General features: G+C 40.8%; 1 protein-coding gene across 7 annotated transcripts in view; it reads left to right on the forward strand.

Annotated features, from left to right (window-relative positions):
- Positions 1-24163, forward strand: part of dst (dystonin) — a 92362-nt gene that overhangs the window by 65693 nt on the left and 2506 nt on the right. For 6 of the 7 annotated variants that reach the window (XM_029520288.1, XM_029520290.1, XM_029520291.1 and 3 more), the window contains 41 exons: positions 3703-3864; positions 4056-4226; positions 4474-4640; positions 5138-5297; positions 5514-5840; positions 6009-6093; positions 6365-6606; positions 6731-6937; positions 7045-7164; positions 7283-7390; positions 7480-7698; positions 7796-7999; positions 8239-8470; positions 8888-9114; positions 9198-9320; positions 9419-9520; positions 9938-10039; positions 10365-10538; positions 10719-10874; positions 10983-11180; positions 11696-11824; positions 12389-12559; positions 13735-13890; positions 14267-14473; positions 14763-14882; positions 15488-15657; positions 15763-15922; positions 16377-16571; positions 16656-16784; positions 17077-17220; positions 17433-17621; positions 17732-17861; positions 18055-18218; positions 18322-18484; positions 18574-18728; positions 18806-18880; positions 19095-19112; positions 19960-20076; positions 21515-21632; positions 23429-23619; positions 23849-23959. In XM_029520288.1, coding sequence (XP_029376148.1) covers positions 3703-3864; positions 4056-4226; positions 4474-4640; positions 5138-5297; positions 5514-5840; positions 6009-6093; positions 6365-6606; positions 6731-6937; positions 7045-7164; positions 7283-7390; positions 7480-7698; positions 7796-7999; positions 8239-8470; positions 8888-9114; positions 9198-9320; positions 9419-9520; positions 9938-10039; positions 10365-10538; positions 10719-10874; positions 10983-11180; positions 11696-11824; positions 12389-12559; positions 13735-13890; positions 14267-14473; positions 14763-14882; positions 15488-15657; positions 15763-15922; positions 16377-16571; positions 16656-16784; positions 17077-17220; positions 17433-17621; positions 17732-17861; positions 18055-18218; positions 18322-18484; positions 18574-18728; positions 18806-18880; positions 19095-19112; positions 19960-20076; positions 21515-21632; positions 23429-23619; positions 23849-23959 — 6498 coding nt within the window. The remainder of the gene's footprint in view (positions 1-3702; positions 3865-4055; positions 4227-4473; positions 4641-5137; positions 5298-5513; positions 5841-6008; positions 6094-6364; positions 6607-6730; positions 6938-7044; positions 7165-7282; positions 7391-7479; positions 7699-7795; positions 8000-8238; positions 8471-8887; positions 9115-9197; positions 9321-9418; positions 9521-9937; positions 10040-10364; positions 10539-10718; positions 10875-10982; positions 11181-11695; positions 11825-12388; positions 12560-13734; positions 13891-14266; positions 14474-14762; positions 14883-15487; positions 15658-15762; positions 15923-16376; positions 16572-16655; positions 16785-17076; positions 17221-17432; positions 17622-17731; positions 17862-18054; positions 18219-18321; positions 18485-18573; positions 18729-18805; positions 18881-19094; positions 19113-19959; positions 20077-21514; positions 21633-23428; positions 23620-23848; positions 23960-24163) is intronic. The other variant, XM_029520285.1, reaches the window with a different exon arrangement.

Below are 24163 nucleotides of genomic sequence, written 5' to 3' on the forward strand. Positions count from 1 at the left end.
AAAAGCCATAAAAAAATGCAAGTTTTAGTATGTGAACATCCTACTTTTAAATTCCGCCAAATCTTTGCTTATTTATCTCTGCCAGTGTCTTCTTTCTGCTTCTTTTCATGTGTGCAGAGCTGGACTGGGAAATTGAGATTGTTCATCTCCTTGCCACAGTCTGTGGTTTAGACAATCCTGGAAACAAAAATAAATTCCTTTTATTATCTCCTCTATCCTTTTTACACTGGTACCTCAGTCACTGGACATAAAAAGCCCCTTCATGCACTTGGCAGGGATGTCAGTGTTAAATTACCTGGGACCTGTGCCCCCGTCAGCATTCCTCAGTAATTAAGAATATCAACAGGATCCACAGCAACTATCCACAAGAGGAAAACAGAGGGCAAAGTGGGAAAAAAAGAAAAATATAGATCTATTTCAGCACCATGTGATGTCATCAGAGTGGGATCTGCTGTTGCTAGCCCAGGGTTTGTTTTTTTTTTTTCCCTGTGAAGTTTAGAAAAAAAAAAAAAAGCTGGTGCATGCAACTTCCCCTCCCCGTTCCCTCAGTCACAGAAAGAAAGAGAAGGAAAAAAGTGATTGTGTCAGGATGCAGAAGATGGCTTAGAAAGTAAAGTCATATGGGCCATGCAGACATAAGAGGGAATTAGAAAAGAGGGGAGTAAAAAAAGGGTCATGTGTCCACCAATCAACATGTGCCGGAGCAGCTCTGAGCACAAATGGAGTTGTGGCAGATGTTGTCTGAATAATGAGTGGGGGCGGGGCATGAAACCCTCTGCCAGGAGGGTGTCTGTCATTGCGAGAGGAGCGATGAGAGAGAAAGGGCAGGCTTTTTTGTTTATCCAAGAGTACCAGCTCTGCTCAGAACAGCTCACAGTGTTTGGTCGAGCCTGTCGGATTTGTCTCTGGATATTTTTCAGTTTGCACTGAAGATTTTTCTTTAGCTTGCGTGGATGCTACAGGGAATTCAGGGAGAAAGAAGCAGTTTAGACCACAGGACTAGTGATTAAGTTTTGGCACTGCACGAATATGAGACCAGAGGGGAATATTTTTAGGATAGGTGAATGAATTGAATGACTTTATTTTCATTCCATACATGGAGTTTGAAGCTGCTATACAAGAATTTTGAAACTATGTTTGTATTTATAAAGGCTTTATTTTGTAAATTTAAACAAATTAGTGTCACTATTTTTGGACATTTAATTTTTAACTTTTAAAACGTTAACTTCTCATTTGAAAAAAGGAAATTAATTATTTTGCACTTAATCGTTTGCCACTTGGTCACATTGTGGGCTTTTATAAATTACTTCAAATGCACTAGAACAACATATACCTCAAAGGATTTCTCTACATCCTTAATTTTTTTTTTTTTTTTTTTTTTTTGTGTGTAGCAAGTGGTGACAATTGTTTTAGCATGGGTAAACCGCTGAGCAGACCAGATTGCCTCAGACAAAACCCTTCCTGTGTGGGGAAGGGGGAGGAGGAGGACCTGAACATTGATGACTGCTACGTGCCCCAGAGATCCATTTATGACACCGTCCGGCTCAATGAGCAGATAGACTCAGGATCTAAAGGCAGCCTCTCTTCCCGTCACTTCACGGGCACCCTGCCCTATACACACCGCACTCTGGACCTGAGCAGCCTCTGTGGAAATGGAGTTATCTCTGCTTCTAGTTCATTTGAGCTCCGCAGCCGAAGGCCTGGCCCTTTGGACGAGCGGGTGGTCTTTGATGGACTCAAACTCAATGGGAATACAATTAGGGCAACGGATGCAGTGCTGCCAAAATCACGATTCCAGGGAGGGGAGAAGAAGGACCATTCTCATCAACGGCGGTCATGGCGAACTTTTGCCCCGACTAATCTGGGGGAGTATGCCAGTCGCAGTGGAACCTTGTGTTCTGGGAGCGTGGAAAGACCGGGGTTGATGAACGACAGGAGAGGACAGAGTATGACCAGCTCACTGACATCCGAAGAGGACTCAGGACTATACAGTCCCACTGTGGAAAGGGAGCGACATGCCCATCGATCCCACAAAAGAGCAGGCCCCAGTACAAGGAGCCTGTCGTCTTCAGAGGCGATGCACATGTCTGGGGACCTGAAAACACTGCGCTCACTCAGCTCAGGGCAGGAGGAGTTTCCTTTCACACCTGCGAGGGACAACCGCTCTCTTTATCACAGCAGTAGCTTGGTTCAGGAGCCGGGAAAGACGGAATGTGGTGCGGCCGGGCTCTCTGAAAGGGATACCCTAAGCAGCGGAGAACACAAATGCTCCACAGGGAGGTCGTCCTCAGGATCAGCCTCCAGGACTCAAAACGACACCTCTGGGTGGCGTTCCAAGACTTTGACAAACTATGATGAGCTGTCCACTGCTGAGCTTTTAGACGATGTATCACGTCAGGATGACTGTGAGTTGGTTAGTGTAGTGGTGACAGAGCCTGAAACATACGGAAACTCTGTAACTCTACCCATAGACAGCCACCACCAAGCAAAACCATGTACAGTGCAACAAGGAGCATCTGAATACACCATGGAGGAGCTGGAGGAGTTTCTGCAGTCAGTGGAGGCCTGTTTGCCTAAATGTTTACAGGCCTTTCAGAACTCAGGAGAACACGAGATAGAAGCCTTACTGAACGCCATTGCTGTGTGTCCTGAAATGGACCCTATGGACTATTTGTCCTCACAGGTGCCCAAAAATAGCTGCTTCCTTCTTTTCTTACTTTTGCTCATTAGTTGGTCAAGGAGCTTTCACTGGATGATACACTGCTTTAGATAGGTATTTCTTGGCTGCTTGGCTTAGTAGTTTTCTTGTATGCGATTATATGAGGGGTAAATGCATTTTCTTACCAGTTCTGCCTGAAAGTCTGTAGTGCACAGCTGCACTTTCACTGCTGTCAGTGCTCTGCCCTTTCAGTAGCTGCTGACTGGTTAGAGAGTTGTTTATGTCAGCAGGACACCAAACCTGTGGTGATGTCGTGGCAATTCCTGAGAGCGCTGCCTAGGATAGTTTTGAACTTTTTTATAGATCATGATCCTGAGCAATTATTTTCAGAATCTCCTGATTTTTTTTTTTTTTTGATTTATCAATTAATCATTATGTTCATAAAATATAATAATATAGTGAAAAAAGTAAAAATCACAAGTTGAAGGAACCTAATCTGATTTTTCAAAATATCTTTGACTCACCAAAGTAGCAAAGCCTACAAATCTACAAATAAAATTAAAAGATTAAGTGACTATTAAAGATGCAGGTTATTACCAGTGAACCAATCAATTCATCAACTTAAATTTGCAATTTCCAGGTTTTTCTTTCTGCCTCTTTTCATGCGTGCAGAAAAGAGTCCTGATTTAGATCACCAACTGGTGTTTATCTTTGGTATGCATTTGATATTGATGCCTGTTTTTAAGAATTTATTTGTGTCCAGCTCAGCAGTTCAAAATGGTTTTTAGAGGACAGAGTAATGGTAGAGTAACATTGGAATTAAAAATACTGTTTAAAGGGAATTGAAATGAATTGAATTGTTGATGTTGCTCTAATTCAGAAAAAAATGCACTAATACCAGTAAAGCATCATTGAAGTCATTGGTCTTTGGACCACTTGGAGCAGTAATAAAGTCAGTTCAATGAATCTACAAATAAGACTGGTGACAGCATAATTTGAACACTTATAAAATGTTTATTGTGTTTTGTTTCATTCGTCTTTAGGCTTTCCAGAAAGAAGACATTGATCCTTTGCAGACGCAGCTTCAAGACATCAACTCTCTGGGCCAGGGTCTGATCCAAAGTGCTGCTAAAGGCACCAGCATCAAAAAGCTTGAGGATGACCTGGAGAGTGTCAACACAAAGTGGAATACCCTCAATAAAAAGGTAGTTTTTTAAGTATTACTTGTCTGACCAGCTGATGTTTGCTTTTGCCTTTTGGCCATTCTGTAATATTCTGTAAAAGACATCTTGTTATACATTCCTGCTGCTTATTATTCTGCCATCCTTTGATGAGTGACCAGTTTACTGCTTAAAGTGGCCTTAAAACAGGTGATATCTGAATTTACCATGTGCAGATTGCTGAACGCTCAGCTCAACTGCACGAAGCCCTTTTGCATTGTGGGAGGTTCCAGGATGCTCTAGAGTCCCTGCTCAGCTGGTTGACTGACACAGAGGAGCTCGTGGCCAACCAGAAACCTCCCTCTGCAGAGTTCAAAGTGGTCAAAGCACAGATACAAGAGCAGAAGGTAAGCCAGTATCACATGGTACATACACATGCACTCATGACACACTATCTCTATTTTTTCAATGTCACATTTATCTTCTTTAATTGATATCCATTGTGAAGGGAAAGTGTGGAACATAAAGCTTTTACTTTAATGGACACTTAATTTGTGCTTGTTAGATTTACTGTTTTTCACCACCAACCAATGCTTGCTGCCAAAGCATGTTAACGGCCACCAATAACTCTCCTTCTTTGTTTGCCTTTGACAGCTCTTACAGAAACTGCTGGATGACCGAAAGCCAACAGTTGAACTGATAAAAAAAGAGGGAGGGAAGGTGGCAGAACTTGCAGAGTCTGTGGATAAGGAAAAGATTGCGAAAGAGATTGAATGTCTGGGGCAGAGGTGGGATGCTCTGCTCAAGAAGGCTGAAAGCAGGTATTAACTCCTGTAATCGCAGCAGATGTCTCTCCAAGAAACTGTTTTTGTTCGACCCCTCAATTCCCCTTCACCTTTCTCCCAGTGAGGCTTACAGGAGTTCAACATTTCAGGGACTATGTTTTCCTGCCAAGAATTATGTTAGTTGATTACTACCACTCTCATATTTGTGCAGTAAATATGAATCAGCAGCAGGCCGTTAGTTAGCTTAGTACCTTTTTACTATTATTTTGCTATCAGACAAGCAGCAAACAATATGTTAATCAATATTAGAGATGCACATAGCCTTATCTTGTTTGCTTTAGACAGACTCAGTTGAGCTGTTTCCATCCTTTAGCAGCCACTGTGCTAAGCTAAACTCCCAGGCTGCCAGCAGAAGCTCCATTTGTATCAGACATGAGAGTGGCATCAATTATTACCAACAAAATGCTGCTGTCTGCATAAATGAAACTGCACTTTGTTCCTAATCCATTTCTGCTATGATCATTGTGTGACAGACACAAGCAACTAGAGAGCATCTTAGTGGTAACTCAGCAGTTCCATGAGACTCTGGAGCCCCTGAGTGAGTGGCTGTCCACTATGGAGAAACACCTTGCCAACTCTGAGCCAATCGGCACTGAGACCTCTAAGCTGGAAGAGCAGATCTCACAGCATAAGGTAATATCCAGCACACTACATCACTATTGTATGTTGTTTATCCTCAACTGATTTCAGTTTTGTTAATTCCATTTGCAACTTTAAGTTTGTGCTTGTTATTATTTACCATTCCATTTGTCGTTCAATTTCTGTTTCATATTTTTCATTTTATGTGTTTGTGTTTTTTTTCTGTTTGTGTCACATTCCCTCGGATGTTTTCCCATCCCCCATGGTCAGGCCTTAGAGGAGGAGATTATGAATCACAGTAAAGACCTGTTTCAGGTGGTCAGTCTGGGTCAGATGCTTAAAACTGTGAGCTCAGTGGACGATAAGGAGTTTGTTCAGTCTAAACTGGACGCCATCCAGGGCAATTACATAGAGCTCCAGGAGAAATGCAGGAGGAAAGCTGAGATGCTGCAACAAGCTCTGGCGAACGCCCAGCTGTTTGGAGAGGATGAAGTGGCCCTCATGAACTGGCTGAACGAGGTGCACACCAGGCTGGGTGAAGTGTCTGTGGAGGACTACAAAATAGATGTTGTTGAAAAGCAGCTGGAAGAACAACGGGTATACAGTCCTCCTCGGGCCAATCATTATGTTGTCCTTTCATTTAAGTTGCATCAATCACATTTCAGTTGATTTATGTCATACTTTTTCAAATAGGAATGTTTTTGTCTCACACCATAACTTTCTAAGATGTTTTATTTAGATTTGTTTTGTTTCTCTTTCATACAGGCACTACAAAGTGATATTGATTTGAGGAAAAGCAATGTTGACCAAGCAATCTCTAATGGGATGGAGCTACTGAAACAAACAACAGGCATGTCTTATTTCATGACTGAATTCATCATCTCTCAACTGCTGCTCAGAAAAAAATCCTGTCTCTGTAATACCCATCATGAGGTTACTGAGAAGCAATTCAAAAATAGGCAAAGCCTATTTGATTGTCAAAGTGTAATTTTCAGAAAGCATAATATCCTGTCTGTCACATTATTTAGAGAAATTGGTTACTTTTCTTGGAAATATTTTTGTTTTCTTTCTACTTCACACTGCAGCAGAAATTTAAAACATAATGAACCGTCTATTCTCAGGTGATGAAGTGGTTGTTATCCAAGGCAAACTGGATGGCATAAAAACCAAATATGCTGAGATCAACTCTATGAGTGACAATGTTTTGAAGACATTGGAGCATGTTTTGAGTCTCTCTTCTAAGCTACAACAAAGCCATGAGGACCTGAACTCCTGGCTTGAGAAAGCAGAGGCTGAGATCAGAGCTTTTGCTGGTCAGGAGACAGTGGGTGAACAGCTCATTCATGCACAAAGCAGGCAGAAGGTCAGTACGTCCACAGAGTTTACCAAATGTAATCACTAATGTGAAATACCTTTAACATAATAAGATTTACTTTAAAAAAAAGAAACACGTATCCACTCTTCAATTGGTATTGTCTGTTATCTAGGCCTTGCTGAAGGAGACCAAAGACCAAAAACCTATGATGGAAAAGCTGAATGAGTTGAGCAGTTCTCTCCTGGATCTGATCCCCTGGCACACTCGTGAGGGTCTTGACAAGCTGGTGAATGAGGATAACGAGCGGTACAGAGCCGTGTGTGACACAGTCACCCAGCAGGTCGACCAAATCAATGCTGACATACTGAAGTCACAGCAGGTAAACGTGGAACATCAATAAAACAGCTTATTTCCCATTTTGTTTTCTGTCTTCCGATGAGATTTTCATTATGAGATCATAAGAGCAATTTTTTTGTCTAATTCCAGTTTGAACAGGCTGCTGATAGTGAACTCTCATGGCTGACTGAAGCTGAGGCAAAGTTGCTGTCAATGGGCGAGATCAGGCTGGAGCAAGACCAAAACACAGCTCAGCTGCAAGCACAGAAGGTTAGTCTATTATATGCATGATTGTGTGGAAAGACACATCCTGCATATCACCAAAGTACAGTAAACATAGCAGTTTGCTTTGTAAGGTCAAGCAGAACTCACTCTATCGGTTTTCCAGAGTTTCTCCATGGACATCATGAGGCACAAAGATGCTGTGGATGAGATTGTGAAAACAGGAAAGGCCATCATGAACAGCAAAAATCCAGAGGAGAAAGAAATGTTGAAGGTATAAAGAGTTTGTTTTGAATTTGCAGCATGCAGTTATTCTTAAGCGATGCGCACATATGGTGAAAGATCCTCTTTGTTCTTAATCAGGCCAAGACCCAGACTCTCTTGGAGAAGTATGGTATCGTGAGTCAGCTGAATTCAGAACGCTGCCTTCAACTGGAGCGGGCCCATTCTCTGGCTAGTCAGTTCTGGGAAACCTATGAGGAGATGTGGCCATGGCTGCAGGAAACCTTGAACACCTTCAGCCAGCTGCCCCCACCAGCCATCGAGTACGACACACTCAGGCAGCAGCAAGAGGAACTGAGGGTAAGAAACCAACAGGAGTAGTACTCAGAGTGCTCTGTACAGCAACCTTTATTCAAGTTATATAAAAGCTAATATGTTTATGTTACATCTTCTCCAGCAAATGAGAGAGCTAATTGCCGAACACAAGCCCCACATTGACAAGATGAATAAGACTGGGCCTCAGCTACTCGAACTCAGCCCAGTGGAGGGAGTGCCCATCAGAGAGAAGTACACTACTTCTGACCAACTTTACACCAAACTGAAGGCTGATGTCAAAGAGAGGGCTGCCACTCTGGATGAGGCCATCTCCAAATCCACTCAGGTGAGAAGCACGTTTTCATTTACTTCACTAAATAGATTTTATTTATGTCCATCCATATTTAAATCTGGATAACTGGCAATCGAAATCATATAAGATCAAACACACTAGTTTTTATTTATTTATTTATTACTATTTCATGATTTATAATTCTTTATAAAGCCAACCACCACATTACTTCAGTGTTGCTGGATAAAGTCTAAATACGAACTAAAGGTGTTTACTTTCCTCTCTCACACAAGTTCCATGATAAAATTGACCCCATGTTGGAATCACTGGAACGGATCGCTGAGCGCCTGCGACAGCCTCCGTCCATCTCAGTGGAGGTAGACAAGATCAAAGAGCAGATCACAGAAAACAAGGCCATCTCTGTGGATCTGGAGAAACTGCAGCCTTCTTATGAAACACTGCGACAACGAGGGGAGGAGATGATTGCTCGATCTGAGGGGGCAGACAAGGACATATCTGCTAAAGGTATGGCACTTTGTCTCACTTGTTTTTGGTAGTCCAATTATATTTTCTAGCAACACTCCTACAAAAGCCTTTTGGCTATGTACAGATCATTAGGATTATTAAATGAAATAAGAGAAATGGTGCAATAAAAGGTCACCAGTATCAAAATACCAGGACCATATAAACACATTTATTAGACAAAGCTTCAAGACTTTCGCTTAAAATGTTAAATTTAGTTTTAGAATTGGATTTTAATGTGTAAGATTGCATAACCACTCCTCCGGGTGTAGCTTTTATGTCCAATGCCGTTCTCTTTTCTGAAACAAGAAATAAGAGAAATAAACGAAATATTTTCCTCTTAAACCTGAAAGTGGAGGTGAGATCCATATTTAATTTGTTTGTAATCACTATAATTGCCACCTGTGTTTCTCCCATAAGCTGTACAAGACAAACTGGACCAGATGGTGTTCTTGTGGAATGACATCCAGGCCTTGCTGGAGGAGCGGGAGGCAAAACTGCTAGATGTGATGGACCTGGCAGACAAGTTCTGGTGTGACCACTGTGCTCTCATCGTCACCATCAAAGATAGTCAGGACCTGCTGAGGGAGCTAGAGGAACCGGGAGTCGATCCATCAGTCGTCAAACAACAGCAGGAGTTTGTGGAGGTATAGAGATTCTCAAAATTAAATAACCAAATAAAAGAATCAATGAGTAAGTATAAATGAACTTCTGTGTTTTCTTTCTACAGGGATTTAAGGAGGAGATTGATGGGCTGCAAGAAGAGCTTGATGTGGTTCAAAACCAGGGGGCGGTACTTTTGACTGCCTGCGGGGAGCCTGATAAACCGGTGATAAAGAAAAGTATTGATGAGGTAATAAAAAAATATATTCAAATCCAATTTTCCTCACCTCATGCTTTCTTGTTCACCTGCTGATGCAGACACAGTGACACTCGGTATTATTTTTGCAGGTGAATTCAGCTTGGGAGACTCTCAATAAGACTTGGAAAGAGAGAGTAGAGAGACTGGAAGAAGCCATGCAGGCTGCTGTGCAGTTTCAAGATGGCCTGCAGGTACTTTGATTGCTCCCTAAGTATTTTCAACAGCAACACAATAAAGCACTTTACAGATTTTTGATAATGTTTGTGAAGGCCACAAATTAAATTTTTTAATTAACTTGTGTTTATTATATAATCGATACACAGAGATTTTTTTCTGTTGGACTTGATTAAAAAGATGCAAAATTTTATTAGAGACCTATTGCAGCATTTTTCCATATTAGGCTCACATTTTAACTCATGAATCATGTTCCAAATTCATGAAATGATAGTATTTGTTTTCAGCGCTTTTTTTTTTTTTTTACCCAATTCCTTTTTTACATACTTTGCCAATCATGTGGATTTACTGCCATAGATGACTCTGGGTGTGAAACACTTCTGTGCGCTAAGCTTTGTTTTCTCTCTAACAATGGTTTCCCACCTTGTACGCAGGGAATGTTTGACTGGGTCGATATTCTGGAGAGCAAACTGGATTCAATGTCACCTGTAGGCACAGATCTGGAAACTGTCAAGCAACAGATTGGAGAACTTAAGGTACAGCCTTGTGGTTATTCGAAATGCTGAGACAGCAGACTTTTTCACATAATAATATGTGTTAAGTAACTAAGTAACCAGGTAAAATTTACCTTTTGTTGCAGTATTTACTGTCAGAGGAGTGCCATTTACCAGCTGTATTTATACTGAGGGCTTGATTCATAGTATACCATAGTTTGTACATGTAAAAAGCCTTAGTATTCATATTTGCTTGGATTTACATTTGAGAAAACCGTGGAGAGTAGGCAAAGGTACTGGTATTGTCTGTGTGACTCTGTACTTCTGTTGACTGACTGGGTGTAACTCTTTGTGCTGGTTTTGCCAGGAGTTCAAAGGAGAGGCATACCAATTACAAATTGAGATGGAGCGCCTGAACCACCAGGCAAGCCTCCTGCTGAAGAAGGTGACAGAGGAAGCTGATCGCTGCACAATTCAGGAGCCAATGTCTGAGCTCAAAATGCTCTGGGACAACCTTGATGAGAAAATTATTTGCCGACAGGTTAGAAAAGAAAAACATGTGGAATGAAGTCATTTAAAACTGCAATGGTCTCCTTTTATACTGATTGTTAAATTTAACACTTAAAATATGGCTCTAAAGGCCACTGGAAGCTGTGTTGTATTCATGACAAGCACAAGTGCACACACGCAATACCTAATATTTTATCTGTTATTAATTCAGCACAAATTAGAGGGTGGTCTTCTAGCCCTGGGCCAGTTCCAACATGCACTGGACGAGCTGCTGGCCTGGATGAGCCACACAGAGGATCTGCTCAACGAGCAGAAGAAGGCTGGAGGAGATCCTAAAGCCATCGAGATAGAGCTCGCCAAACACCACGTACGACAAACTTCCTCTCATCTACTCACATCCCCACAGAATTAATTTGGTCCTTTGTGTCTCAGAGTCCCTCACATTCTGCTATTTCGGTCTGCTTTATCTCCACAGGTTCTCCAGATTGATGTGCTGGCTCACAAAGCCACAGTTGAGACGGTGAACAAAGCCGGGAATGATCTGGTGGAGTCCAGTGCTGGTGAGGAGGCCTCTAGTTTGCAGACCAAACTGAAAAACCTGAACCAGCGGTGGAAAGCCATCCTGGAGAAGACAGAGCAGAGGAAGCAACAACTGGAGAGTGCTCTGCTTCAGGTATAGAACACCAATAAATCAGGCCTCATTTATCATTATTTATGGAAAAAGTATGTTTAGGTCTTTCTGGTGACTCCTCCTATCTCTTCCCCTCCTCATTCGTTTTGTATCCTGTGGAGTTTTTATGTATGGAGAATTGACATTTAGGGGACTGGTTTGTTCAGTGATACGAGGAACAGAAATAGTCCCTGCATTTAGGGTTTTCACAGAGAAGTCTGTTAATCAGAAAAAACTGCCCTACAAATAGAAGCTCACATTTCAATTCACCTGTGATGGATTTATTTATTTTTTTTTTTATCTATCAGAGCAATTAATTGTGCTTGTGTCATTCTTTGTTTAATTTTACTTCAGAATACTGCAGATAACTTTTGGTTTTGGTAGCTAAACAAATACAAGGAATTGATAACTCAGACATCCGCCTCTCTGAGCCATAGGCTGCTAAAAATGTGTGTGTGTGTGTGTGTGTGTGTGTGTGAGACACCTTTTGTCCTGACTCAGGTTGTATTGTGTTGTAGGCCCAAGGTTTCCATGGTGAGATAGAAGATATGCAGCAATGGCTGAAAGACACAGAACGTCAGCTGTTGGCATCAAAGGCTGTGGGAGGCTTACCAGACACGGCTCGGGAGCAGCTTAACGCCCATCTGGTATGTGTTTAACAATATGAAAGGCCTCTTACAGATGGCAGGGCCTGTAAGGAGCCGACTGTGTCTTTTCTGTGTTTTATCTCGAGTGTGAAAATTAAATGACACCGCAAAATACACTACTTGCGTTCTCCCTTGCCTGAGATGACAAAAAGATCTTAAAGTGTTTCAAATTGATTCTGCCTTGTCTGGCTGTAATGAATTTGGGAATGTTTTCCTTCTCACTAATGGAGAAATTCAAGGCATTTTCGCAACAAAGAAATTCCACTGGAATTTCATTACACAGAAAACATAAGGATTATTTCAAAGCATTAACTTTTATCAAATTAATAACATTATACAGTTAAAATTGTTGTGGGAACATATTTCTGAGGTTCCGTCTACCTCACTCGCTTCATTCTTTCACCATTTTTGGACTGGATTTGGAATAAGCTCAGACAAATACATTACATACACTTTGAGCACTGTAGAATCCAAAATTAAAAGTAGCGCCTTTGTCTCTAACTTGGTCTGTGTGACAAACCCCACCTCCACCACCTTCATGTCATCGTATGCGTTTTCTTGTAGGAGTTGTGTTCTGCCTTGGAGGCAAAGGAGGAGCTGTATCAGGAGCTCTTGAATAAGGGTCACCAGCTACTCAAGCTGACGCCAGAGGGTTCTGACAGCAACACGGAGCAGGACCTCACCAACCTGAAGGAGAAATGGGAAGCTGTAAAGGGGAAGGTCGCTGAAAGGAAGGTATGGAGTTGCTGGGTGGCTTTTACTGCTCTTCACTTCATGATTCACATTTTGAGATTAGGTCCCCCAAGCTCTGACATTGCAGACATGCACTTGAGCCATGAATCTATAGTTAAAAGCCTCTAATCCCAGTGCCAATAATGACTGGTGTGAGGACAAAGTGTTGGCAAGGACACACACAGGATGTGGTCACACACTCGATCACAGCAGGCAAGTTGCTGTCTGACTCAGTTGCTGTCTGACTCAGTGTGGAACAACAGTGGTCTTATCTCATATGTTGCTATAGTGAAGAGCTGTCAAGTGCATTAAATAAATAGTGGAAGTAAAATAATATCTGAGCCAAGATAAAGACACCTAAGTCACTGTATCTTACTTCATCTACTATGCCAATATAACAACAGTTTCTCAGTTTTGGTGCTCAAATAAATAAACATCAGCACTTACTGACAAAAAGATAAATCAACTCTTCCTCTCCACACTCCCTCCAGATATGGGGCTCCTTATTCTGTGCTGTAACATTTAACTTTTTTCTCCCTGTTCATTTTGGTCCTGTTCCCGGGAATGTAACATCTGGTCAATCTTAGAACTACACAGAGTGGCAGCTACTTCCCAAGCGCTCAACAGCGTTGTGACACTCTTCTGGTACAACGTGCCATGCACAAACTCACACAAAGAGCATTCAAATGATAAAATATGGAAGGACTTAAACTGCTATGCTATATTTAGAAAGAATCTGGACATGAACTGCAACATATGAGGGAAGCACATTAATGGTCATTGCTGTCCTCGTGTTTGTAATGTCATTAACACAGCAGTTACTGTCATGTGATGAGCCTGTGCCAGTGGCCTTGGCTGAAGCAAACGGATGTTTTTCCGCAGTGGAGACGCTGTGGATGTTTCTTTCATTCAATTTAAAGCTCATAAGTCCATTACTGCTTCACCACCAGCCTCTCCAGAGATATTAACTTCCTCTGGTTCACTAGAGGCCAGGTTTGACACAATTGAAGAGTCAATGTTTTTTACCCCCCCCCACCCTTTTCTTCAAATTTTATAGCGACCAGGTGGTTTGTTTGTAGCTTTGTATAGTTGGATGGAAGCTATAAAAGTAAGAGAGATAATATACCAGGCTGGTTTCTATCATGATAAAAATATCTGATGATCTATTTGGTTTGCAGGGAAAACTTGAAGAAGCCTTGACATTGGCCATGGATTTCCACAACTCTCTGCAGGACTTCATCAACTGGCTGACTCAAGCAGAGCAAACTCTCAACATGGTTTCCCCTGCCTCCCTCATAATGGAGACCATCATGTTTCAGATTGATGAACATAAGGTAATGTTTGCATAGAGAGGAAGGTTACACAATCTATGGAGCAAAATTAAATGCTGATGATAAGATGTTTCTTATTAATGTTTGTGCATGATTAGTTAATCAGTGCCAAGTTGAAGCATTTTCATCCAAATTTGGGTTTGCTGCTATGTTAGTGTGTCATTTCTTTAGTAAAAAAATTCAAAGTTACATCAGCATCAGTATAAAATAGCAGATTGCGTTTACTAATTCACTGCTTTGCCATCAATGACTTAATGACGCCATCTGTTTTTTGTGTTTTTCCAGAACAAAACATTTTAACACATTAATCATATGAATTACCAGACCTTCGCTTAACGACTGACCTAATCCTCCTCTCTGCTGCATTGTATTTGTGCAGATGTTTGTGACAGAGGTGAACTCCCACAGAGAACACATCATTGAACTGGACAAGACAGGAACACATTTGAAGTACTTCAGCCAGAAACAGGATGTGGTCCTGATCAAGAACCTGCTTCTTAGCGTGCAAGGCCGCTGGGAGAAGCTGGTGCAGAGGTCTGTTGAGCGAGGTCGGCTGCTGGACGACACCAGGAAGAGAGCCAAACAGGTACTGCACTGCATATTTAGAGTGGATTTGAAATAGCCAATTATTGATACTGATGGTAGGATTGTTCTTTTTTTTATGATTGGAATGCTCTAGAAATTGTATATTGAGCTTGCTTCATATTACGCATGCTGATTTACATTTTCATCAGCTTGCTCTAATCTTCTGGCCAGAAAACCTAATCATACGAACATTAAACAGGACTCTGCAATAAATCAAGTGAAATCATAATTTGTTTATATATATTTTTATGCTTTACAGTTAAATGTTTGGTTTCTTTATCCTTTATTAGTTCCACGAAACTTTGAATAAACTGATGGAGTGGTTGGAAGAATCTGAGAAGTCTCTGGATTCAGAGGTGGAAATCGCCAATGATCCAGACAAAATCAAGACACAGCTTGGACAGCATAAGGTGACTGAGTATTGTGTTAACATGGTTTACTGGGAGAGAAGGTTTAAATGACCTCTCATTGACCTCTGACAGCATCTGCAGCTGAGTTTCATTGAATTAACAGAAACAACATCAGGGTCTGAACTTTTTCCAAGCCTGAATAATGAAGCAATGGAAGAAGAGAATTCCGGCAGTAAAAGGGAATCACAGTATCTACAGAATGCATCAGCCGTGCACTTGTTTGCATTATAGAAGAGCCAGCCCATTTTGTCTTCTCTGCAGTGTTATGTTGGAGATTGTGCTAATCCTGTCATAATCCAGGGATGGACCGTGGTGTTAGGGGTGACTTTGCTTTTGGATACTTTTAATCCCTGAATAGAGATGGCTCTTGAGTTTTGACCCCTTTTTGGTTTCCCTCACAGAATACTTTAGCTATCTTAATCACAAAACAAAGATTAAGTTACTGTCTGACATGCAACAGTAGTAAGAAGAAAATCCCTTGACAAGGTCCATTGTGACTGTGACTTCAAGATATAACTCTTGCATCCTCTGCTTTTTCTAAATACAGTGAAGTTGCTGTTGTGGCTGGATTATTATTATTATTTTTTTTTTTAACTCATGTACAGGAGTTCCAGAAAGCTCTGGGGAGCAAACACTCAATATACGATACCACCACTCGCACAGGACGGTCCCTGAAAGACAAGACCACCCTTCAAGATGATAATCAGAAGCTGGATGACATGCTGAGTGAACTGAGGGACAAGTGGGACACTGTGTGTGGCAAGTCGGTAGAAAGGTATGGATACATCTTTCCACGTTTGGTTCTCATGTTTTTATCCCACCAACTACTACTAGGGAGCAGCCTGTTCATTCACTGGGAATGATTTGTTCTCTCCCGCAGACAAAACAAACTGGAGGAGGCCCTGCTGTTCTCTGGCCAGTTTACAGACGCTCTCCAGGCTCTTATTGACTGGCTGTACAGAGTGGAACCTCAGCTGGCTGAGGACCAGCCTGTACACGGAGACATAGACCTGGTTCTCAATCTAATAGACAACCACAAGGTTAGAGAACAGTGCCAGACCAGGGACACACACTGTCCCAAATTTTACGATGTGGAAGTTCTTTTAGTGGAAGCATTGAAACTCAGCTATAAACATTTTTTTTTATCACTGATGTTTTTTCATCGCTATTTCTTATCACAACAATAGACAGAGGACACTTAAACCCCTTATTGCATGAACTTTTCCTCTGACTTTGAAGAAAATGCCAATGTTATTATTAGTAATAAATGTTCTGCGTCAGTCACAGAGGTCATTCATTGTCTTGCTGTGCTGACTGTTAAAAATGAGTGTATTTTGAAATTTGCTACTAAAATTAGCACTTTTAATTAAATTATAAATCCTCCATTTTTTTGTGATGTAATCTTTAATTTTTATTTATTTATTGAAGCAACTTCATAGCCTTTTATGTCCCATTTCAGTATGTTTTATGTGAGTTCATGTTTTCCTTTTGCAGGCTTTCCAGAAGGAGTTGGGAAAAAGGACAGTAAGCGTTCAGGCCCTCAAACGTTCAGCCAGGGAGCTGATTGAGAGCAGTCATGACGACTCGTCCTGGGTCAAAGTCCAAATGCAGGAGCTGAGTACTCGCTGGGAAACAGTATGCAACCTGTCCGTGTCCAAACAGGCCCGACTGGAGCAGGCCCTGTGCCAGGTACCATGAAGCCCCAGCAGTTTTTCAGTAGATCTGAAAATTAGGTCTCTGAGACTGACATGATCCGTGTTTTTCTGTCCACAGGCTGAGGAGTTTCACTCTACTGTTCATATCCTGCTGGAGTGGCTGGCTGAGGCAGAGCAGAGTTTACGTTTTCATGGTAGCCTGCCTGATGATGAGGAGGCTCTGCGGGCACTTATCGAACAACACAAGGCAAGAAATGCAACCATTTATATTCTTCATCTGGATGAAAACTTTAGGTTTATATCTTCCTATTTTCATGTGCTTTAATAAACTCTACAGATCCCAGTTGTCCTTGTATAGATGCCATGCCATCCCATGCCAACAATGCAAGAATACTTTGCTTGACTATGATTTCATCTGATGAATTTTTCTGCCTCATACCAGTGTTTAAACAACCTTGCGTGCAGATGCCTCAGACTTTTTGTTTGCTGAAAATAATGCAGTCACAAATCATAACGCTTTTCCATTTCCTGTTTTTAAGGAGTTCATGAAGAAACTAGAGGAAAAGCGAGTGGCTCTAAATAAAGCAACCAGTATGGGGGAGGCCATTCTGAGCATCTGCCATCCAGACTCCATCACAACCATCAAACACTGGAACACCATCATTAAAGCCCGGTTCGAAGAGGTCAGTTCACAGCTGCGTGTCTGCAGCATACATGCCTTTCTTCTCTGTCACATCCACAGGTATTACTGGACACAATTACCCCATTTAGACGCCTCCAGCTGCAATACTACGTACATTGGTTGTGTGTCGGTTGTGTGACTCAGCATCACTCACATGAAGAACTGTCCTGTCTCTGGCCCCTATGCCTAATGTGTGCAATGTGGGTGTTACAGGTGCAGGCTTGGGCGCGGCAGCACCAGCAGCGACTGGCCACAGCCCTCACTGAGATGTTAGCCACTCAGGAGCTGCTGGAGAACCTGCTGACCTGGCTACAGTGGGCTGAAGCCAACCTCAATGATAAAGACAAGGAGACTCTGCCAGAGGAGATTGAAGAGGTCAAAAGCCTCATAGCGGAACATCAGGTAAAGCAAGACAGGAATTACAACTTTTTGTTGGAATTGAACAATTGAAATATTTCTTATTTAGAGTGTATGATATAAGCTGGAAACAATGTTGTTGCTATGTCCTGCAGGCGTTCATGGAGGAAATGACCAGGAAGCAACCCGATGTTGACAAAATCACCAAGACACACAAAAGGAAGGCTGCTGTGGAGCCTCAAATCCAGTCTCATATCCCTGTACTTGACAAAGGAAGAGCTGGAAGTACGTGTCCCACAAATACCCCTGTTAGAGCATGACCTGAGCCATCTGGCCAAGTGTTGAGTCACAGCAGGGTGATGTGACATCCTTCCCTTGTCCTATTCTATCACCTGTTATGATGTCATTGCTAATCTATGCCTCCTGATTACATGAAGTGAACGCAATCACGATGAGGGTTTCTCTTTTTCATTTGCAGGAAAACGCTCTCCCACACAAACGATGTATGCGTCAGCAACACAACCTCCCATTGAGACCAAGAATCCCCGGGTCAACCTGCTGGTTACTAAGTGGCAGCATGTTTGGCTGCTGGCTTTGGACAGACGGAGGAAACTCAATGATGCTTTGGACAGACTGGAGGAGGTAACCTAGCAAAGCGAATTCCTCTGTGATATTGCAAGAACAGTTTTTCTGTAAATATGAGCTTTTCTGGTTGCGGATATTTTTATATTATCTGTCTGTGCAGTTGAAGGAATTTGCCAACTTTGACTTTGATGTGTGGCGTAAGCGGTACATGCGCTGGATGAACCATAAAAAGTCTCGCGTCATGGATTTCTTCCGCCGTATCGACAAAGATCAAGACGGCAAAGTGACAAGACAAGAATTCATAGAGGGCATTCTCTCCTCCAGTAAGTTTGTAATGTGCAAAGTCAAACTAGTACTGTCGACACCCATGCCAACATCATACTTATTTTCTTTACCGTTCAAACTTCAACAGAATTTCCTACCAGCCGCCTGGAGATGAGCGCTGTCGCAGACATATTTGACAGAGATGGGGACGGCTACATTGACTACTATGAGTTTGTGGCAGCTCTTCATCCCAACAAAGATGCTTATAAACCACTAACAGATGCTGACAAAATTGAAGATGAGGTAATATCTTAAGCCCTAAAATTTTAATTCTCCCATTTCTAGAATCAGGGTCTAATAAGATCATTCTCTGTCCCTAGGTGACACGTCAAGTTGCAAAATGCAAATGTCCAAAACGATTTCAAGTGGAGCAAATTGGTGCCAACAAATACCGGGTAAGTGATTTTCAGCTGCTAGGATTGTTTAAAAGACATCACTCATCTTAATCTCCGAATACACACTCTGCTACAATTCTGAAATGTTTTTAAAACTGAAGTAACTTCTTTTTTTCTGGGAAGATCTTTGGGAAGGTAAGAGATAAACATGCTGAAAAATGTGCCAGTAAAAACTCTAACCTTTCCATATTTTTATTATCTTTCGCATTGCCAGTTCTACCTTGGAAACCAGGTACATATAAATGTCCTCCTGTGTTTGTATCTTTCTGTTCTCTTCTTGATCAAGCCTTACGCCTTCTTTCATTTACCATGTTTGCTTCCCAATTAACACTCTCTGCCCAGATTCCTGGCTGATGTTTACAGACTGGAACTCAGAAGTAGAAATAAAAAACTGGCCATTCGATTTAATCCACATGGAACCATGGCCTTAAATGTGTTTTCAGTCCAACAAATTATGGTTTCTGAATTTAATCTGATCCTGGAATTTGTTTTAAATTAAAAACAGTTTTTCAGTTGTTGTTTGTTGTTTTTTTTACTTTTTATATTATTTCGTTTTTGTGTAAATTAAGACAATCCAGGTAAAAAGAAGCACAGCAATTGTTGATGTGAATCTGCTTTTGAGTTTCAGAGAATACAATATAAGCGTGCCAGTACCATTTCAGCCCATATTTTTTATTGGTCCATGGGCATAAATTCATCTGCTGGGCATTTGGGAAAATAATGCTTTCTGTGTGCTTGCCTTCGGCGCTTCAGTATCATGGGAATGATTTTTCCTCAACATTGGCTGACACATACTGTAACTGAAACTGTTTATTGAATTATATTTATAGTTGGTCAACCAAGATGATCTCAATGAACACTTTACCTTTCATTTTACCTACTGAGTTAATATTTTGTCTTGACAAATTGCATGTTGTATTATAAAACTCATGACTGATCTGGGTTCATATGCCACATGCTTTCTGAAGCTTGTTGGGTTAATGATGTTAGTGAGAGGGGATAGAAGCTTCTGTGGTGGTTATGAACTAGTTTGTTTTTATGTATCACACTACATTGAATTGAAATGATTCTTTTGACAGTTTGGTCTGGTTCACTGCTTACATGACTCCTTAATCGGCGATGAGACAATAGCAAACAGGGAAAATCAAAATCTTACTCCCCACCTACACGTTGCAGTTTTGGAAAGCTGTATTCTGGTAAATAGTTACTCTTAAGATGTTTCTTGTTCCTCCTTTTCCTCCAGATCATCCTCACCCTTAATGTATTTGATCACTTAAACCACCAGTGGCATTGAATCATTCTGATAATCATACAAATGCAAGATTTCTTTTACCAGTTTAAGAAATACCATAATATAACAGACACAGAGTGGAGGGTCATCAGTGTTTGGTCTTGTCTGCGTGTTACACTGTGGTGGATTAGACAGAATTGAACTGAACCATTCCTCATGTTGTTCTCAGTGTGTCATTGGAGCTAGCTGCATTGGATCTGCATCAGTGTCAATGCATCCTGCGTATTTGAGTCATAGATGTAGAAAGTGCAATAAGTGCTGGATTGTAGGAGGTTACTGTTCTTTCATTTGATCATGGTGTGAGATTTTTTTTATTTGATTTAATTTTTTGGACAGAAAGGCATGCGGCTGTGATTGTGTTGTGTTGACTTTTGTTTACTTTTTATGTGTGTGCTAATGCTCGTGGTCACATCCAACTGGCTGACTTCTGTCTCATGTCACCTCATAAAGCTTGAACCATACACATCCATGACCTGCTGAATGTACTCAAAGTTTGCTGTGTGTAGTTGGACAGATGAAGGCAAGTTATTATGCACTAGTGCCTCCTGGTGGTGTAATAATGTGCCTTCGGTTAATGTTTTTTTCACAGCTCAACCTGCAGTAACTGGTGAGGCCACACAGTAAAGTCAGCCAGTATATCCTGAAAGTACAAATCAGCACCTAGACAACTAGACAATATTGTACAGATATCATTGTGGAGCCTGATTGCTGTTTGCGGGTGACTTATGTTAATTAGTGCACTGAAGTTTACAAAAACTGGAAAACTGATGAACTTTTTCGTGTAGTACTATATACATAGATATTCACATAAAATATTATATTGGTATATGAGTCAATATTAGATAATTGACCCGGCAATAAACCAGTCAGACTCGACATTGGATAGTTGTACATATTTGAGAAAATTTTAAGTATGACAAAATAAAAACAAGTAATTTTAACATGAATTCATTTAGTATTAATGAACTCATATAGTCTAGAAGTATACATTTGAATAAAACAAACCTGCACACACTATCAGGAGAAACCAGTTGGATTGACCTCTGTGAGACTTAAAATTGAAAATTGATGTTTGCCAAAATCCTGGTTGTGTAAACATGGAAAGGAAATCAGAATTGGGCATAAAGCATTGTTGATGGATTTAATCTCTGAATTTAATCAGAAACTCTTGATCAAAGCTAATTCCAGAAGAAAACAGTGAATGGATGAACTATATTAAATTTGATTCTCCAAACTTCTGGTTTCCAGTGTTGCACAGCTTGTAAACCTCAAATGAAGAGACTTCACATCCACAAATCAGCATTTTCACACTACCTCTCTCTTGTTTCCCTCCCCCGCCGTAGTTTGGAGACTCTCAGCAGCTTCGTCTGGTGCGCATTTTACGTAGTACTGTGATGGTGCGGGTGGGAGGAGGCTGGATGGCTCTTGATGAGTTCTTGGTGAAGAACGACCCCTGTCGAGGTGAGTAGAATAGTTGAGGTTTGGATCTGAAGGGAGTTTACACTGACAGGATTATTATATTTTGGGTATTAATGTCTTTTTTTTTTTTTTTTAAATCCCTTTAGGAAACTCAGGTCTCCATAAGTCAAAGTATGACTTCCCATTTTAAGAAACATTTCTATATTCCAGCATTGTATTTATAGTAAAACTTATATATATATTATTATTATTATTATTATTATTGTGCAGATAATTTTAGGAATGTTAAGACAGATACAGAATCAAAACAAAAAAAGGTGTGTGATTAATATTATCACAGTTTCAATAACTAGAATATTACTTCAGAATAACTGGAAAAGGATCAGTATGCCCAAATGTTTGTGACAGATTAAGAGTCAAATCTTCAGTTTGAAAGTTTATTTAAAACACCAAACCTCTCCAGACCCAGAATGAAGAACCGCTGTAACCACATGTATCAAATCTGAAACCTTCTTCTCGGTGACCTCGTCCAGTGCTTAAGCTGTCTGTGCTTATTTCTGCTCTCATAACTTTCCTCCTGCTCAACATAATATTGTTTCTTCTAGTTCATCACCACGGGAGCAAAATGTTGCGCTCGGAATCAAACTCTTCAATTACTCAGTCTCCCATAGGTTGGCAAATCTCACACTTTCTCTCCTTGCTCCATGAACCCACCAGTGGTATGTGTGTCTGCACATCCGAGTGTGTACTGCTTGTGTTGCTCCTGGTCTGTGTTACTACCATAGCCATGTGTGGCCATTCGTTGAACAAATGACATGTCTCATACTGTACAAACCAGCTCCAGTCGCAACAATCATTCACCTCCGGCTGGTTTTCATGCATGTTTGTGTGAGTCACATCACCTGCTGTCACTTTCTCTAAAGCAATTTTTTATTTTTTTTTTTTGGGGGGGGGGACTTCACCAAAATTTTTATTTTTGTCGCTCTCTCTCAGCATGTAGCGAGTGATTCTGAGCTCAGCTTCTTTTTCAGTTTCAGGTTTGCTTGACAATCAATTGAAAAAGCACTTGAACATCATGTAAAAGGTTCAAGAGATGCTGATATTAAAACCTGTAAAAAAAAAAAAATCCTGGAACAATTACTTAATCACATAATGGACTGTTTTTTGACTTTAGATACTAGTAAGCCAGTTTGCTTTGAAAAAAATTGTGAAAAATATGTTTGGTTTTGTAATTTTTCATTGAGGTGTGGGAACATTTACACACACACATTTGAAATTAAATTTTTTGTCACCATTTAATCTGCAGTCCAAGCAAACAAAGAATTTAATCCACAACTGTTGCAGCAGTAACTGGACAGTATGGATGGGATGTGAAACTGCATGAGGTCTTGTGTTTTTATCGTTTACTCAAAATCACAACTCTTAATTATTTCATTTTAAATATTCTGCTTTATGCAAAAGCAGGCTTTCACATCACTGTAACACTTTATTTTACAGGATATGTATTCAACTAATACAGTCCCAATTATTTATTTAGATGTTTTGTGGGAATCCCTTAGTAGTGTGGCGGTTATTATGGGCAAAACAGACATGAATTCTCTATTACTAAGTTTAATAACTTAAATGGAGCAGGAAAACTATGCTCTGGATACATACTGTTGTAATTTCCTGGATATTTACCAAGAAATATTGGCCAAAAGTGAGGAAGTCTGAAATTAAAGTTTAAAATAAAGTGTTAACTCACATCACATCATCACCAATGAAAGAATTCTCCGAATAGTATTAATAATCAAAGTTGTATTTATGCAGTACGGCTTATTTGGGGTGTATCTTCGTAGCTAAAGGCAGGACCAACATGGAGCTGCGAGAGAAGTTCATTCTCCCAGAAGGTACCACCCAGGTGATGGCGAGCTTCCGCTACCGAGGCCGGAGATCTCGACCGTCATCTAGAGGAGCTTCTCCCAATAGATCCACCTCCAGTCAGAGCTGTCCAGTCCCAGCACACCAGGGACTGTCCAGTACACCAAAGGTGAGAGGCTCTGCCCTGCAGTGAGAGCAGGTTGCTGTTTAGTACTCTGTCACACTATAGACTGATCATTCCACAGTATGATTTCACTCTGGTCTAGCTGCCTTAGTTTATTTGTGTTGCATTATTTGACCTCTTTCCTGTTTATTTTTTGTATTTCCTCCATATAGTGTTTCTTATAGTTTTTGATTTTTGAACGCATATGTTTTTTTGATTTGCCATTGTTCCCCAGACTCCCCAACATATAACCCGCAATTATGATAAGCCCTGGCTTACAAACAGCAAACCCTCCACTCCTCTTAAATCATCAGACTCCTTCGGGAGCCAAGGTTCATCCTCAGAGGTATAGTCATATAATAGATGTGGAACGCTTCAGAGTTCTGACCCAATTGAAATCTATCACTTTTCTATATATATGTGTATATATATAGAGTACTAATTATCTTTTCATCTGGCGGGGAGAAACTTGAAATGGTTTGTTTTTTGTTTTTAGTTTTTTTGTTAGAGATTTCAGTTGGGTCCACAAACTTAAACGCTTTTGATTACC

This window comes from Echeneis naucrates, chromosome 15 (assembly GCF_900963305.1).
Source record: "Echeneis naucrates chromosome 15, fEcheNa1.1, whole genome shotgun sequence".
Taxonomy (NCBI): Eukaryota; Metazoa; Chordata; class Actinopteri; order Carangiformes; family Echeneidae; genus Echeneis; species Echeneis naucrates.